Genomic DNA, 18707 nt, shown 5'->3' on the forward strand with positions numbered 1-18707 from the left:
CTTCCGCATCATTAGAGTCGTGAACCCGACTACGTATTGCGTAGAAGGGTGTAACTTCAAAGACAGGGAGACTGTCCATGTTGACCGTATAAAGATGTGCTACGGTGAACCGGTAGAAAAAACTAGGCGTGGGGAGAGAAAAAGGGGAGGAAAAAGGCAACCTAGCGATCATGAAATAGAGGATGAAGAGGAGGGTCAAGATGGGAGATGGAACAGGAGATTGAGGAGCAGTGATGTTAGGGTAAAGGGTGTTGGTAACGACGTTCCGCAGGGGAATAGCGCTGACGAAGGCATAAGCAAGCGACCGTACAACCTAAGGCATCGTGAGATTGACTTCCGTAGGCTACACTACGGTAGTTAATCGTCTCCGAGGGGAGATATGTAGCGCTTCGCCGCTATTAATTATATGTATATATTTATGTATTTTTTTTTTGTTCGATTGTTCTATTTATATGTTTGTTTTTTCGTTTATGTCGCGTCGCGTATATGTTGTTGTATCGGGTTTTAGATGTAACGCACGGCCATTTTGTTGTGTACCGTACCGTCTGTTGTCGTCATTGCTGTGCCGTGGTTTTTGATTGGCTATTTGGAGGGTCACGTGGGAGGAAAAGAAAAAGCTCCCGGATGGTGGGAGATATAAAGGGATGACTTCCACGTGTCGAGGCATTTTTCATTCTTCTGTTTCGTGGATCGGGGATCTGGAGCGGTGAAGATACGAGAGAAAGGATTCGAAGCAGAGCAGCCGATCAGGAAGAAAAAAAAAAGGACAAGAACCAGCGAGAAGAATCTCATTTCGTAACTACGTGTCCCACGAAATACGGCGACGGTATCTACCATCTTGTAAATGTTTGTATAGTTTTTTTAAGGTTTAATCGCGTATTAGTTTTAGTCTCGCGATTAATTACTGTTGTAATCCTAGTGTTATTGTCATCCTTAATTTTGTTAAGAACGCTGTTTGCCTGTTTAAATCAGGCGATCATTTCCCCCTTTTTGTGTGTGTAATTAATAAACCTTTGTTTGTTTATCTATACGCTTCTACCGACTATTCATTTCCACTTCCTTTCATACCCGCAAACCACGTGCTTGCGGAGACCTAACTTTAAATTACTTTGATAAATTATTTGTATTGGAATTGGTTTCATACTAAGAAATACTTTTCATAATGTTTACATAAGTTAATTGAAATCTTCAGTTACCAGTATTATGTTCTTACAAGAAAATATTTTCTAATTTTTCCTAATTTAGTAAAATATTTCATTGAAATATAAAAAAATCTTGAACATTTTAAAAATGCAAATTTTTCCTATCAATTTTTAAAAGTTTGTAAAGAATAAAACAGAAATGAGAGGCTTAAATAATATCAGATTAGGCTGCTCACTAATAAAATCTATATCAATATACAGTTTGATAAATACACAGAGATATATCCAAATCTATGTAACTTATGGGATTTTTCAATTTTATTATGAACCACACAGCCTGTACCATTGTTGCAAACAGGGAGACAATCATTTTGATGTACTGGACATTGTTTTGTGCCATATGCTGTGATAACATTTTGTACAACATTTGAATGAATCACTTTGTCTAGTATTCATGGAGTTGTCTGCAGTTGCCTAAAGTGTGTCCACATGTGTATTACACAGTCATACTTCTTATTGTATCATTCTTTGATGGTTTGTCAAAAAACCAACATGTGACAGGTAAGTGGAAAACCATTTAGTGTACCTTCAAGCAAAGTCAAATGGCATGCAGCAGTCTTTGTCCTGTTCAAACTGTTTAATCAAGTGGTAACAGTACATTGTTTGCAACATTGTTACATAGATGTAAACAGCTTAAAAGTACTAGATAAACTAAAATTCCTTGCTTAAAAAATTAATAGTATAAACCAATAAAATAATCAACAGAGAAATGTTACGATATCTAGAGTTTCAACCTTACAGATAAGTAATATTATAATCATCTCAAGTTTGCAAATAGATAGTATTAATAATAAAATATGAAATTCATTATACATTTTTTAAACATATGATACTAATCTACCATTTATTAAGATTATATATTTATAAATGATCAACATACCTGTGGAAATTGTTCTTTGAATGCCTCCAGCATCATGAGGACCCACATGTTTTTTAAATCGTTTCCATACTTTTCCTAGAAAAAGATTATTCAATAAACTTTATTAAAAATTTGTAATTAAATGATATAAACAAAATTATTTTATTATTAATTATAAAGAACTTCACTGTTTGTCTTTCTTTCTTTATTTATCTAAAAGAAATCAGGACAAATGCTTGAGTTAATACAACAACTATATTTTATTTTTACGGTGATATGTTTTTCAAGTGTCTGTAAACTGAATAGGAGTGCTATAGACACTCAAAATTGCATATCATTATAAAAATGAAATAAAGTTACTGCATCAAGTTAAGCATTGGTCTAGTCTTCTTTTAGAAGAACAAAAAAATAGAATTATTTTATATAAATTTATAATGTATGGTGCATTTTCAAATATGTTAAAACAAGGGAAGAAACTGCATTTTTCATCTTCATTCTAGAATCGTCATATCAGATATATATATAAATGATTTTATATGAAGACTAAAGATTTCTGTTAATCTTTTTATTCAGTAAACACTGGTTACAAAATGTATCAGTAAATTTTCTTAAAACTGTCACAGAAATAGGGAAAGAAAGATATTTAAAATGAAATAAAGTCAAAATTAAAAAATTGTTCTGCAAAGAGTTATACCAAATCAAACTAAAATACATGAGTTTTTTGAGTGAATAATTTGATATGAGAGAGTTAATTGTTGTATATGTTTAATAAAATAAATGATTGAAAATTCCTACATGTTGTATTATTATAATAATAAATATTCACAAGAAACATTATCTTACCATATACTGGTATAAATAATAAATTTTGTAAAAAAACCACTTTTATCCTTAATAAGGAAACTTCAGCAAATACAATATATATGAAAACAGTCATTATTTGGCTTTTGGACAGCTCACTCTTTCATACTGTGGCTGTACACCATAATTTTAAGTTATAGAATATTCTAGATTGTGGTTTCTGTCCTCAATTCTTATCATTTCCTGTTTCTAGAACTCTTCCTGCCCTTTATTTCTACTTCACTTGGTTGTTGATTGACATTCTGAACTGTTCCGTGGGGAGAGTAAATGCCTAACTGGGCCCAAAATGGGAAGTAACGGTATTTTGGAGAAGGGAGAGGAGAACTGAGACAAGAGGGAGATGGTGGAGAGAAGGTTGATCTGGACCATAGTGAAGAATCTTGGCGTTTTCTGAAAGTTTCATGCCACCAGAGTTGTAAGGCTTAAGATAATCTATTCTCTGTTATCTCCAGAAAAAAAGGTGTATAATAACTTCCCCAAAAAGAAAGAATGAAATCCCACCGAGAATCAAATAAAATAGTTATCTCAGAAACAAAAGAAGAGAATAGAGAAAGGAAAGTTGATCCTATCTTAATTTCCTATTCCACACTTTTAGGCATAAGTTAGTTTTAAAAAAAAGTAAATTTTTGTAATAAATATTGTACCCTTGTTTTTATTATTGTAAACGTGAGAACATTTTTGTTTGTTGTACAGATTGACCCTTTTGTTCTTGGGCAGAGCTGGGCAAATGCCCTAGAGTTGGTATCTGAATCGCTTTTATTGTGTATTGTGTTATCTCAATAAATTTATTGTTATTTCATTTTTTACTGTTTCAATATTGTTGTATTATCACCTTAGTGGTAATCGGGCACAATTGCACTTTTCACAATACATCACATTTTGATATCCTGAATTACTTTTTGTACATTAAATTTGTACCTTCATATAATTTCAGCCAAAATTGTTGGAAAAGAGGGGTGAGCTGGGAATTTTTTCCTAAGCCTGGATAAACTTAGAGACCCACTGAAAATAAAATCTTTAAGACTGCATTTTATTAAAGAAGTTTATATATTTTATGTTCAAAAAAACAATAGCCAAAGGGACCATGAAGAAGGAAAAGATCTGAAAGTCAAGGACTGTCTGACTTCCTGTACTAATGCTTACTGATATAATTAAATAAAAAATAAAAGCTTAATGAAGAATATTATTTTTTCTTTTTGTAAGTTTAAAATTTACAAAAATGGAAAAATATAAACCAAAATTTCACATAATAAGTTGAATATTAAGCAATTAAAAATATTTTATATTGAATAAGTTAAATAACTTAGGTATGTTCATTCATATAAAATAATTATTTATTTATTATGAAGTAAATTATTTGACTATAAATCTTTTTAATTCCATTAAATACAATATTTATTTTACTTTTATTAAATTACTGTAATAACTAGACAACTTTCACTATAAAAAGTAAAAAATATTTGAAGAAGACAAACCATTTTTGGCCCTTTGCTTTGGTGAATTATTTTTGTAATTTTCTTTGACGTTTTCTTCTGTTTTACGATAAGGTCGTCTTTCTTTCCAATAATTGTGTCTATTTTGTCCTCTATGGTATATTTTTGGATGTTCCTCATTATACCATCCTTTCCAATTATTTTCAGATCTGCTTGATACATCTTTACTATAATAATTTTTCATATTTTCATTATCAGGTTCCTTGTTTTCTTCTTCATATCTATAATCATCTATTGGTCCATTCTTATCATAATCGTTATACTTTTTTGGATAATATGCACTTGGGTTTTGATTATATGTCTGTTCATCTTCTGGACTAAATATTCTTTGGTTTATATTTTCTAAATCATCATTATCTACAGGTTCTTCTGCATAACTGTTTAATGGATATCTTGAGTCTTTAAAATATTCATCATTTGGTAAATGATGTTGATAATAGTCAGGATGATGATTAAGTTCATATGACTTATATTTAGCATTATTAGTTTGCTTATATCTTGAGTTACTGTTATACATGTGATGGTTACGATAATGATTCAGCTGTTTCCGTTTAAATGATAAACCAATTGCTGTGTAATTTAGCTGATTACCAAATTCTATAGCCTTTCTAGAATCTAGTACAAAAATAAAATTTTTAATTACAAAATAAATTACTATATAATACTAATATATTTAAGAATTTAATATAGCCTATTAATTTTAAAATATTTTATTATTATCCTATTAGGAAAACAACAGAAACTAATAAAAATTAATAGCAATTTTTACTGATCTGTGAGATTATGGTTTTTGTCCACATACAAGAAAGAAATAACTACATAAAAATAGTTGCGTGGAACAATGGACAAAATATTGTTCATTACTTTCTTTTATATTTATAGGCTAGCTAGAAGTCACAAATTTTCTGATGCTTGGTGATACAATAGAGTCCCACAAACTTGACTTAATGTGGACTGAGAAGGTGATGAGTATATAAAGAAATGCTTACTGGAACTGTATAATAACAAGTTAAATAAATGTACACCTTTCATCGACTCCCCTTTTTTGATTAAGAACTCTATACAGTTGCTGCACAAGCTGGAGAACATTGCGTTCATGGATAATGAATGGATGACTGTGTTGGATTACAAGGCCTTGTACCCATCCATTAAATTACTGCCTTGTTTCTGTGAACTGAGGGATTTTTTATTCAATAACATCGAGAATCCATTGAAGCATCATAAGCACATATTAGAGTTAGCTCATTTGATTTGCCATACGTCGTTCTTTGGCTTTGAAGGAAAGACATACTTGCAGGAATGTGGGGTTCCGATGGATAGCCCCACATCGGCTTTAATATGCGAGCTTGTGTTACGTAAATTGGAAAACGATATCCTACCCCTCTTCTGGGAAGATATTTTGGTTTACACAAGGTATGTCTATGACATCTTCGTTTTGTGGAGGAATAAGCAGAGTACAAACCGCTTTATGAACTTGGTCAACAGGAACCCTTATGGCCTTACGTTGGAGCTAGAACAGGAAAGCGAAAATCAAGTTAATTTCCTTGACTTAAAGATTATATGTAAGGATGGGCAAATCATAACGAGTATTTACCGTAAGCCGGTTTATCAGCCGTACATTATTCCTAGAATTTCATCGGATCCGGAACACATAAAGTTAGCGGCCTTTAGGTCGTGGATAAAAAGGGTTTACACACACTGCATCGGCATATATGATACGTATAGAAAGTTAGATTATGTATGGGACATTGTGCTACAGCAAGGTTACAGAAAGCGCAGTCTTAAAAGCCTTCCAAAAGCATAGCCCACGGATGGAAGAATCTGAGCATAAAGAAAGAATCGTGCTTAATTACATACCGTTTTTAAACCAAATGACTAGGAAGGTAGCCAGAAAGAGGGGCCTCAGGATTATTTATAGACATAATCCTACAGTATACAGGCTATTGAGAAATGATAAGGAAAGATATAAATCCAATAGCCTTACAGGAGTATACTCTATACCTTTGAAAGATAATTGGTTCAACTCCGACCTCGTATATGTAGACGTTACCATGAGAAATTTGAAAAAAAAGGATCGAGAAACATAAATACTCAGTTAATAAAAACATTGATAGTATAATCCTAGCGGCATTCGCCAAGGAGCAGGAGGTCACGGTTCATTGGGATAAGGCGGTGATTATTAAACCTACAAGATTGGCACAAGCAGTGAGATACCTAGAAAAAATCGAAATACACAAGGCGCAGCTCACCACACAATGCATTAATCATAGAGATACTGACAGTTTATCCACAGCCTGGAAATCCTTTTATGAAAAGGGTTTGATGTAGTTTCCACGGCACCGCAGCGCCACTTTGATTTATTTCCGTTTTAATTTTATTTTTATTTTGGGTGTTTTTGTACACGCTTGCTATTATTATTATTGATTGTTATTTGCATTTTGTTATAACCTTATTAAGAACGGATTTTTGTTTTTGTTACCGTTAGATGTATAACTGTCTTTTTTTGAAATTTTTGTTCTTTTTAAATTCAAATTTTCTCATTTGTTTATTTGCAAAGAATAACTGAAGAAAATCTCTCAAAGGGATTGAAAACATTTTTATTATAGAATTAAATGTTCTGTTGGACCCGTGAAAGGTGTACATTTATTTAAGGTGATGAGTACTGAAAATGATGAATTTTGTGGCTTAGCAATGACGCTACTCTAAATAGCAGAATTTTCATAAATATATTATATGTGCAAATTCATATAAATGTTAACTATGTACCAAAAATGACTATTTGGGCTACAATTTTAAAATTGCAGACCTATAAATCCATACTGGTTTGTCTGTTTGGCAGTCTGTCCTTCCTTAATCTTGAGAACAGAGTTAGTTAGATAAAAGTTGAGACAAGATATGGAAAGCTTAGAAGCCAGAGGCCCCAATTAACTATATACAAACTTTTGGTTTGGACAAGAAGTCATGTTATTTCAATTCAAAAATTTTCTGCAGAACAGAGTTAAATAGATGATTGGCATGACTCTCTTGTTAACAGGAAAAGTATGATGTACAGGTGCAAGACATCACTAAAATCAAGAGTATTATACATTGAGAGCCAAAAATTTGCAGCCTACATTTTGATGATGTCACAACAAATAATTGCCCATTCTATTTGTAGTTAAATTTTAATTTTAAAAAATAATGGCTACTTAGTGGGTATTTTTAAGTTAGTGACATTTGGATTGTGGCATTTTGCAGTGGCATCTTGGAAAAAGGGTTCTATTCTTTGTTAATATGTGGAATTGGTGCTATTGTCAAAGGGTTGCCAGTAAAGAACAATAACTTATTTGACCTGATGTTAAGTTATAGAGGTAAAAATTATTATTTTTTTCTTTTTGAATGACATGACAAGTTTTACAGAATGTTGAGTTATTGAGAATTGAGTTTCTGGGACTCTACTGTAATGAAATTTAGGGCCCGTTTGGAACAAAAAAAGGACACATTTATCCCAATGTACAGGCACAAGTTATTAACTTAAAATATAATATACCAAGTAAAATATCAAAAGTAAAATTTAATTCCTACAATATTAAAAAAATATTTTAAAAATTAAATAAATTACTATAAAGTTTCTTGGGAATCAAATGTATTTATTCTATTGAAACAATTTTGAACCCTATACTCCTGGGATGTCTTCAATAAACAAAATTAACTGAGAATGGAATAAAATATTAATGAAATTGAAGAACATACATTAAAATTTAAAAGAACATCTATGAAATCAAATAGAATACTATAAATTAAATCAAATAACACTTAAATTTAATATATAATTCCATTTGCATACATATTGAAACCGAAACCAAAATTAAAAGTGAAATTTAAACATAAATTTTAAATATATTTCAATTCTTACACTCAAAAACACGTTTCAAAATTGATGGCTTTTGTCTGCAATTTTGAATGATGTATTGACTGTTACACTAGCTAATACTGAATTTTTTTTAAAAAAAGGAGAAAAAACAACAAGGGAAAATATTACCAACCAAACTGCTTAATATAACTAATCATTTTAATAATAATAAATAATATTTATATTATATTAAAAAAAATTAAACAAATTTGAAATATTTTTTTTATATTTTACCTTGGGAGATTTAACTTACGTTATTAATGTTACAGGAATAATTGGTGATAGCTTTCTAAAAAATTAACTGACACAAATTACCACCAGTTATTTCTGTTGCATTAAAAAATATGAAATATTTATAGTGTGTTCTCAAATATATTGTACCAGTACTGTATTTGAATTAAATTTTATCATTAAAAATTGAAAAATTCTTACCTGAATCATAAATATTAACTCCAGGTGGACTCATCTTGCTTGTTAATCCAAACATTTTTGTAAATAAATTTTCTTTGAAACGTATTTTACAGAAATCTGCTCTGGACTGTTCGTGAACACTTGTTCCTGTAATGAAAGTCTTTAAATGAAACAATATAAATTGTAAATTATTTCTAAAATTATTCATATTTTTTCTTGACTTTATCATCAGAAAATAAAATTCTGAAGTTTTCAAAATCTTTATGCAGAAAAAATTGAATAATTATATAAATATAAAAAACAAAAACGATATACTGCTGTAATAGTTTTAAGGCTTGTTAAACTGGACCACACCTGGGTCCAATTTAACAAGCCACAAGATTGCTTTGTTTTTCTCCCAAATTAATATTTTACAAATTTAAACTCTTAAAATTAAGCAAAGAATAAAGAAAATACAGAATATTCAATTACACCCATTATAGATTTCACTAGCTCACAATGGAGCAGCCAGATGATAAAGAATTCAAATTTATAGTTATATATTTCAATAAAAATAGTCAAATCATATTTAGTTGTTCTTATTAGTTGATAAAAATGTAATCATAAAACTTTTTTAATAAGTTTTAAGAAGCAAAACTAATTCATATTCATCTACTCTATCGCTTGTGTGTCACAAATTTTTTAATGGATATTGTCTTGAATTTATAATGTTCATATTAAAATGCTTTATATGAAGGTGTTTCAATAAGTAACGCCTTTTATTTTTTTAAACAAACATTTTAATGTGTATGCAAAAATGTAAATATAGTAAATGAAGTTTGAATTTCTGGTAATGCTATTGCATGATAAGAACACTTGTGTTGCCTGTTGGACATTTCTGGCAAATTGAAAGAAAAGAGCAGCAAAGCGTCATTTGTTTTTTGTGGGCAGGGGGCAAAAAATGTGAACAAATTCATGTGGAAATGTAGAAAGTGTATGGTGATGATTACATGGACAATTCAAACGTCCATCGATGATGCAAAATGTTTAAAAATGGTTGTCAGTGTGTGATTGATAAGCACAGGTCAGATTGTTCGGTAAGTGCAGCTTTGCCTCAAACAGTCGCTGCTGTTGATTGAACGATTCAAAGTAACCGCTGCATTTCCAACAGCATTTTCAAATGCTATCGGAAAAATTGCTCAGTGTCCTGTTTGGTCCTTTGAAGAAACTCCTGGCTAGAGAGAAGTTCCATTCTGATGAGGAGGTTAAATTGGCTATTTGCAGATGGTTGTATGGCCAGGAAACAGCATTCTACAATGCAGGCATCTTCAAGCAGGGATACTGCTGGGAAAGTGCTTGAACCTGAATGGTTGTTATGTCAAGAAGTAGCCTAATCCACATATTTCATTTTGTATATTCTGTATTTTCCATATGCATTAACACTTTTGCTTAAAAAAATAAAAGGTGTTACTTATTGAAACCCCCTTGTATTATAATAAAAGCAGTTGGGATAATATAACTGGTCACAATGCTTTACTCCAGACACTGCAACCTTATACACAGGAGCAAATTTACTTCATGGTATGGATTTTCGGTCATTGTTTCCATCTATCAAGATTGAACTACAATGGAATTTAAATATCAAGGTATGGTGGAGAGCTGTGGGTTTTCACTTTCTTCCAAATAATTTTGAAGGTTTTGCAACTGATCAAATAATTTTGTCATTTATGGGCACTTCCTTTTGCTGCAGAGAAACAGCATCTCTTTTACTTGTAACCAATTAGGTACTTCATTTAAATACAGCCACTTTTGAAATGGTCCCCCAAGCCTTGCTCAGTTCTTTCTTGGAGGAATTCTTTAACTTTTTAATGGTTTCAAATTTTCCTTAAATTTCATGCAGGACACAGAATTTGACTTTCCAATACTTTCACTTTGTCCTACATAATATTAATTACTTCTATCACATTGTTATCTTCTTTCTCAACTTTAAGAATTCTCTGTGAAATATAGACATTAGTGAATGGTAAAACCAGAGATAACTTTCACACAGTTTGTTTGTTAGAATTTTTTTCAGAATAGTAGCAAGGAATATGATTTAAATCAGTAAATTTTCAATATTTGCTAGATAGCTGGAAAGAGATAAAGCCAGTGTAGCCGAGTAATAAATAACAGAATCCTGAGAATCGCTCGGCTATGATAAAAATTAAAAAAAAGTTTATTAATTACAGTTATTACCGATAGTTTCCAAAGAAACAATTGTACACACTTACTAAGAAAATACAAAGACACTTGGGACCACCCTTAACAATATCACCAATTGGTCCCCATGTACCGACAAAACAAAGGACTTATTTTAACTTATGTCTAGCTTAACTATAGTTTAACTAAATTTACAAAGTAAAGGGCCCTAGAGCAAGATAAGGTTGATAAGAATTATACAGGAATTGTCAGAATGAAAAAGTTCAAAGGGGGTGACTGGCAATAATAATAAAAAAAAACCTTGGATCCATTCCTTAATAATTGTCTTTGTTACGTGCTCGTCCTGCTTTCCTCTCTCCTCAAAAAATCTTCCTTCCTTTCCTTCCAATCTCCCTCTCTCCTGCCAGTAACCCCTTGACTGATCGGGTGTCACCCCCTTTTGTTTTATTACAGTTCAGACCACATGGGTCAACTAACTACAGTGTGGTTAGGTAAACAGAAGCTGGAAGTACAGTTTTACCACAGGAAGATGGTATAAGGAAATAAAGAAAAGAAAAATAAATAACAAGACTTAATAAAGCCACACCAGCATATTTTCAAATGCAAAAGCAAAGTATCATAGCCTATATCTACAAAGTTGCAAAACTCTTCAGTAAAAACAGTGTAAGTGTATAAGTAGTTGAAAATCTTTAAGACAAAGTTCTCAATATGAAAGGATAATAAATCCATACCAAGCTGCACACAGTTATGTAAGATATGGTGCCAATCCCCTACCAATTCACTGTTTAACAGTTTTTTTAGCTTTCTCTCTTATCTTTACTTAAATTAAGTATTTTAAAAATAATTATTTAATTATTTTTTAAATACTTAACATACATATACAACATACATATTTCTTTTCCATGTCTGCTAAGTCCACCAAAGTTTGTGTTACAGCCATCACCTCCAAAGGCAATACATTTACTTATAATGTCTTTCTTTTCGAGGCAATTTTTAACTACAGTGGATATAGTCTCTGCTTTTTTCATTTTTCATACTCTTTAGATCAACTAATTTTGAACAAGCTTTGGAATTAAAGTACTGTGCTACTATGGGAAATGAAAAAAGCAGAGTCTATGGGAAATATCTTGGTACTGGCATGATTCAAACCATCTATAGAGAACCCACATAAGAAACATTTCTAATTGAGAAAACTGTTGGAATCAACAATTGAAATTATTGTCAAATGTTATATGACATCATTATATACAACAAATTGTGTCGCAATGTTTTGTAAACATTCTTCCATTACGTAATGAAAGATTGCGCTGTTGACTCCTTGGGGATGGTGCCCTCGTTTCACACTCCCTCCTTGGTGCCCTCGTTTCACACTCCCCTTTCCAGTGTTGACCTTTCGTGAGTCAAGACAGTGTAATCTTTGTGTATTATTTGTTTCTTTGTTATATAACCAGTTATGCGAGTCTAACTAGTTTTTACTAATCTCTCCGACAAGCGACATCTAGTCTAACAAAAAGCACTTCATCAATGGAATGAGGGCCAATTACATCATTTATAATTGAATGATTTATAATTCTGCTTTAGTTCAAGCACACATAATTTTTTTGATATTTGTGAGATTTTGACCTTTTTTTCATTTCCACTTTCATTTGACCTACATTTTGGCAGATTTTTAATTAATTAGGTAAAATAATAACATTTTTTAAATCGAGGCAGAGGGCAGCAGAAATGTCAAGTGGGGGAAAGTGATGAAGTGGAAAAACCTAACATCCTTTTCTCTCGCGATGCTCAGATAGATAAAACCGATCAAATATCCTTCTGAATCAACAATCATATTGACGTTTGGATTTATTTTCCAACTTTAGTCAAAACATTTAATTATTATTGATAGGAAACTGTCAAACGAATGGAATTATGAGGTAAAATGAGTCACCATAATGGCTAGAAAGTATCCATAATTCGGCCAAATTTTCCGGTTCTAGACAGCTCATATTAGCCAAACCTGGACACACCTCAAACTTAGACCACATTAAATCAAAGCCACCTGAGTCAATTCTCACATGCAACGCATATAAAAAAAACTTGCACCTGATTGTTGGGGTGAGTGCCAAAGAAGACCGAGCACCTAATCATCGCCTTGCCGACAGAAATACAATTAGTAAACATCTCTCTCGCAACAGTGCCAAACAAGGTATTGACTTTAATGTTTTTATGTAAACTCTCTCTCTCTCAATCGACTTAGAAATTAAGTTAGATTTAGTCTTTAAGGAAATAGTTCTCACGTGTAGCTATCTGTTTTTGTCTCTGGTAAACAGACTCGTGTTAACACTATGTTGCCTTACTATGAAACCTTGTTACATTGCATCTGTAATCTCTTTTATTGTTTATATTAAATGTGTTAAGTTTATTTAAATGGTTGTAGTAACTCATGTATTGCCGACACCTTATCGACGACCTCGCTGACCCTCCCACTCTCTATCTAGAAGACCACCATTCTTTGACCCAGTGAGCCGGACTTGCTGTCTCAATGTTGGAGAATGGGTTAACCTCCAGACTTCTCAGAAATTTTACCTGATTCAGAAATATATGAGTTTACTAATGATGTACAGTCCATAGTATTGTAACTAGTATTAATATGATGTGCAACTATATGGTAACAGAATATTGCCTCTGCAGCATGCACATTCTCATTCTCCTGAGAGCCAGATTTTAGAAAATAATCATTTTTGAACAGCTTGCTGTTTTTCTCAAACTTGTCTTATGTTTGTTGGTTTCTATCTGTTTCTGAGAAAATCTTTCTATGTGAAGAGAAGTACTGCCATGGTTTGCAACAGATACAAATGTAGATCCAGATTTGCACACCAGATACTTGCTTTATTATTGGTTCATGCTTTCTTAAAGAACTTAAAGGTATTTCCATATCAGATATGAAAATTGATTTTCTCTTATCCATCATAATGGTTTATTGTAGACACTACACAACTAAGCTGCCTTAACAGGAAGGCACTTTTGTTTGTCAATCTGGAATTGCAGGGAATGGAATGTAGGTAAAAAGGAAAAGCAAGTCACTTGTCATCTTCCCACAGCCTGACACACTGTCAACTGAAAATGAGCTTGCTAGCAAGAGATCATTTTCACAGGACATGACATGGCACATGGAGGATGCACTGTCAACCAGTGTTGTCAACCACCTCAGCCTCCAGAAGGAGGACAGATGACCTGTTTGGGAGGAAAGGTGGCCTTATCTGCTTATATAATCTATTATGACTGTATGATTTCATTTGTATGATTTTATAATGAATGTTTTTCAATCACATCAATAAAAAGTTGATGAGAATCCCTTAGGGAACCATTAGTTATGATAACCTTTTTATTCTCCTTTTTTTTTCTAGTGCCAACTTTTCTGTTAAACAAACTGTAATGTGTTTTGTTCTTTGTTTATATAACCAGTTCTACAAGATTAATAGGTGATACAAGAAAAGGAAACTTTAAATGTAAATAAAAAATAACTCTCAACAGGAATGCCAAATCATATGAAATAACAACTAAAAGATTGCCAGAAGTGTCAGAAAAAAGAAGCTGTAGATAAAACACCGAGGAAAAAAAAAATTTTTTCTATTTGAGATTAATTGAAAATAGTTTTAGAGAAATACAGAACTGGACCAAACAGCCAGCAAGCTTGATAGTGGAAGTGGTCCAGATTTCCACATATTCTGGTTTTCTGAACACAAGCTAAATTTATACTTAAAATACAAAATAAACAATGGAAAGTAAATAAAATTGTATTTAACACAGCAGTATGCCAGCAACTGGAACTAGTGTTTTGCAAAGCATATGCCAAGGAAACTGAAATGAAGTGGCCACATGGCAATCTACACGATACTACAGCTCACCAAATTGAAAACTAATCAGTTTCAAAAAATAGCCAGTTTTCTGGAAGCTGGATATTTGATTCAGTACTGAAATTGAATATTTTTTCTTCTTCTTAAAATAGTTACCATACATGAATTTTAAATTTCATTTCTAAAATTTACCTTTAATAAAATCATATTCTAAATTCTGATTTTTTCTTTTTCCATTACAGTCAGATATCCAATATAGAAATATATCATTTCCAAAACCTTCTAAACTGATAACAAGGGGAGATGTTTGGGTTCCAACAACCATTTTAATAGGATTATCTAATAAAGGTTTTCCATTTCTTCCATCCAAAATTGTTGTCTATACAAAAAAAATTGCTAAAATAAATTTTTGTATTAAATAATTTAAAATAATGTACTTAAAATATTTTTTTATCATTATATTATAACTTACTTCAGTATAATAATAAATAGGAAATCCTGGACCTATTTGGTAGTTTATAATAAAATCAGGAATATCATCATTATTGAAAAATCCAACACCTGGAGTACTGCAAAAGAAAAAAACTAATTTAATTATAACTAAATTTAACTTTTAAAATGTTTTTATAAAATCAGCAATTATATATTAAAATTAATTCTACATTTAAAATTGAGAAATTATGAAAAAAAATTACATTTTTCATATCAAATAATAAGATTTTTTAAAATTATAAGACCTATAATAATATATAAGATAAATTACCTGTAAGACTCTGAAGAAGGAATATGAAATGACCAGATCTGCTTGAAATCAATTCCATTAAATGCTATAACTTTCGAATTGAACATGGCCATAACAATATCAATTATTCCATCACCAGTTATATCAACTAAAACAGGAGGTGTCATGATACCCTTTTGATGATCAGTGTAAATTTGTTTAGCCTGGAATATAAACAAATACAATGTAAAATACATTTTAAATTATGAACATTTTAGATTCTTTCATGGAATCTTTTTACTCTTCCCTTTCTAGTATTGATATGCCATTGAATAATTTGTCTTTCATTCTTTATTCAAGTAACTAAGTGTAACCAATTATATCATAAATCTTATAAATTTCAAGTGTAACATAACTATCTAAACTATAACACACTTATCCTATTTTCTATCTCTATTAAAATATCAATCGACATTCAAATGATGCAATATGATAGGAATAGACATGAGATATGATAAGTTATTTTATTAATACAAAAATGCACAAAAATATGAAGAAGACTATCACATTCAAATGAATCACCATCAAATTTAGAAAGTATTTCAGCTTTAATATAGAATGAATTTTATTTTCAATGTCAATTTTTATTTATTTACTGGTAACTTATTATTACTGTAATTCACTTTAACTTTACTACAAATTTGAAATTAGAATGATAATTTCAAAAAGAGTGGTTTCACAGAAAGTTTAGAATGTGCTGTTTAGTGAGTGCAACTGATTGTTCGGACTCCTAAATGATTTTTCAATATACCAGTTTCAGCCATTTTAAGTACTGATTGTTAAGTCAAGAGATTATAAATTGGGAAATGACTGCATTTAATAATTCTGGATCTAAATTTTAATTGTACTACTTTAAAATGAATTTCTTACTTTCTTTAAAATTCTTATAAATTATCAGTATTTTTTAATTTTAAAATAAGAGGGGAAATTGTTACCATACTAATATTTCCTTTTAATAAATCTTCAACTTTAATACACCACAAAGAGCCACCATGAGTTTCTCCTCCAGTGCCAAATAATAAAAGTTCAGTACCTAGAAATATAATTTTTTAAAATATACGTAAATAAATTATATAGCAAAATTAAAACTTGGAAGTTTAACATTCTCAAAATATTTTCTAAATAAAGTTATTATTAGATCAAATATTTATAGTAATACAGTAAAACTTGTTAAAAACAGAACCCGAATAAAAAGGAAATCTGCATAAACAAGAAAAATTTTTTGGAATGGAGCAATTTTCTATGTTAAAAGAAACCTGCCAAACCAGAAAATATATTCAGAATCATGCAATTCTTGTTCATGCAGGTTTTACTGTAGTTATAACTTTTAAAATTTCATTATTTCTTAAAAGGTTTAAAAAAAACAGTACTTTTCTTAATGCTGTTAGTAATGGGAAATTAATCAAACAGAATATTTGGAATTTTTTCAAATTTTGAAAAAAAAAGTTGAATATTTAACTTAAATTTTCTAAAAACATTTTATAGAAAAAAAACAAGTCTAAATAATTGTAAACCAAAATGATAGCCTAAGTCTTATCATCATTTTTCCTGTAAATTATTTTATAACTGTAATATATTTTTATTTCAGAAATTATAAATAAGGTTTTTAAGCATTATTAAACATCGTTATTATAAATATTGTACATAATAGTTATTAATATATAGTAATATATTATGTTTTTTATCATTTGATTTAAATGATAAAATATATATTGTATAATTAACATGTTTTTGATCAAATCAAATTTAACATAACAAGACTAACTGCAATATAACAATTTATTTTTAAAAATTATTATAAAAAGATATATTACCATCTGGTTGAGTATATATTTGAGGTGAATAATAACTTTCTTTACCATCTGGAACTTCAACCCATTGCAATACTTTACCAGTTTTACTACTTATAACTAGTATTCTTCCAACCAAGCGTTTTTCACTGCCTTATGAAAAAATTATAAAAACATTTTGATTATAAAATAAAATCAATTTTCAGTATTTAGTAATTTAAAATTACATAAGCAAATTTTTTTCAATAAAAAATTACATGTAAACTCACCTGGTTCTTTTAGTGGATCTCCTCCATGAATAGTAATAATATCTGGAATTGTATCATGATCTAAATCTCTTATATAAATAGGAGTATAAAAATTAGATGTTGGAATTTTCACTTTTGTATCATTAAATTTCCAAAGTAAACTACCATCTCTACCACTCAATGCAATAAATCCCTATAAATAATAATAATTTTTCATTTAATTATTATTTCAAATGAATTATATGAATAATTTGTCTTTACTTGTATTAATACAAAACATAAACATAATATTTTGAAAATATTTTAAATTTCTTACTATTTTTATAATTCTATCTTAGGATTTTAAATTTAACTTATCAACTATTTCACAAAAGAACCATCCAATAGAAATTTAAAATTTTTCAACTACAATAATGTAAAACTTTTCCTACTATTATCTCTATTGTATTTTATTTGTTTATCTATCAATTATTTTATCAATAATTTTCTCAGATTTAAATCAAATCAATCAGATGACACGAATGCTTTTTATTGCAGCACCTCATTGGTGCGTCAATATTGTACATCGTGTTGTATATGTTATTATATTTGAACTTGTGGTAGTTTTGCTTCATTGTATATGTAGATGTCCCTATTCTAAAATTTCATGTTCACATAATTAAAACTTAATTTGAAGCAGTATTTTCATATTAATGCTATAACATATTTGGAAAAACTATAATCAATTGCTATAGATAGAAAACCATCTTTAAACTTGATTGGAACCATCAATATATAACAACTTCACATGCTTTTTTTTCATATGATGTTTATTTTAAAATTTTAATATTTAAAATGATAGCAATTAAATTTTATGTAATTTGGAGAGTGGTTTTAATAACAAAATTTCTGAGTTTAGAAAATTATTGTAGGTTCATCTATAATATAATATGATTTTTAGAGAATATGAAGAAGAATAAGTGAGAAGATAGCTGATATTAAGAAAACCAAACAGAAAATATTTTGATAATATGATATTTTTATTAGGTATAGAGCTGCAAGCCTATAGGAACATGTCTGGCCATGGCCGGACAATTTTTTTGCTACCAATGTTACAAATACAATTCTTATTTTAAAGCATTTGATAACAGATGCATACTGACAACCATTAAGT

The 18707-nt window shown here is 30.1% G+C and overlaps 2 protein-coding genes across 2 annotated transcripts in view; one reads left to right on the plus strand and one right to left on the minus strand.

Moving 5' to 3' along the window:
* The window catches only part of LOC136984761 (transcription termination factor 4, mitochondrial), a 62354-nt gene that overhangs the window by 12996 nt on the left and 30651 nt on the right, over positions 1–18707 (plus strand). The window lies entirely within an intron of this gene.
* Positions 1–18707, minus strand: part of LOC136984760 (uncharacterized) — a 50322-nt gene that overhangs the window by 7913 nt on the left and 23702 nt on the right. The window contains exons 6-14 of the mRNA XM_067281872.1: positions 17576–17747; positions 17331–17459; positions 16452–16549; positions 15499–15680; positions 15208–15304; positions 14928–15114; positions 8740–8865; positions 4398–5030; positions 2083–2157 (exon numbers count right to left, since the gene is read on the minus strand). Of these exons, the coding sequence (XP_067137973.1) occupies positions 2083–2157; positions 4398–5030; positions 8740–8865; positions 14928–15114; positions 15208–15304; positions 15499–15680; positions 16452–16549; positions 17331–17459; positions 17576–17747 (1699 nt within the window). The remainder of the gene's footprint in view (positions 1–2082; positions 2158–4397; positions 5031–8739; positions 8866–14927; positions 15115–15207; positions 15305–15498; positions 15681–16451; positions 16550–17330; positions 17460–17575; positions 17748–18707) is intronic.

The sequence above is a fragment of the Centruroides vittatus genome, unplaced genomic scaffold (assembly GCF_030686945.1).
Source record: "Centruroides vittatus isolate TY-2023 unplaced genomic scaffold, ASM3068694v2 contig_927, whole genome shotgun sequence".
Classification (NCBI taxonomy): Eukaryota; Metazoa; Arthropoda; class Arachnida; order Scorpiones; family Buthidae; genus Centruroides; species Centruroides vittatus.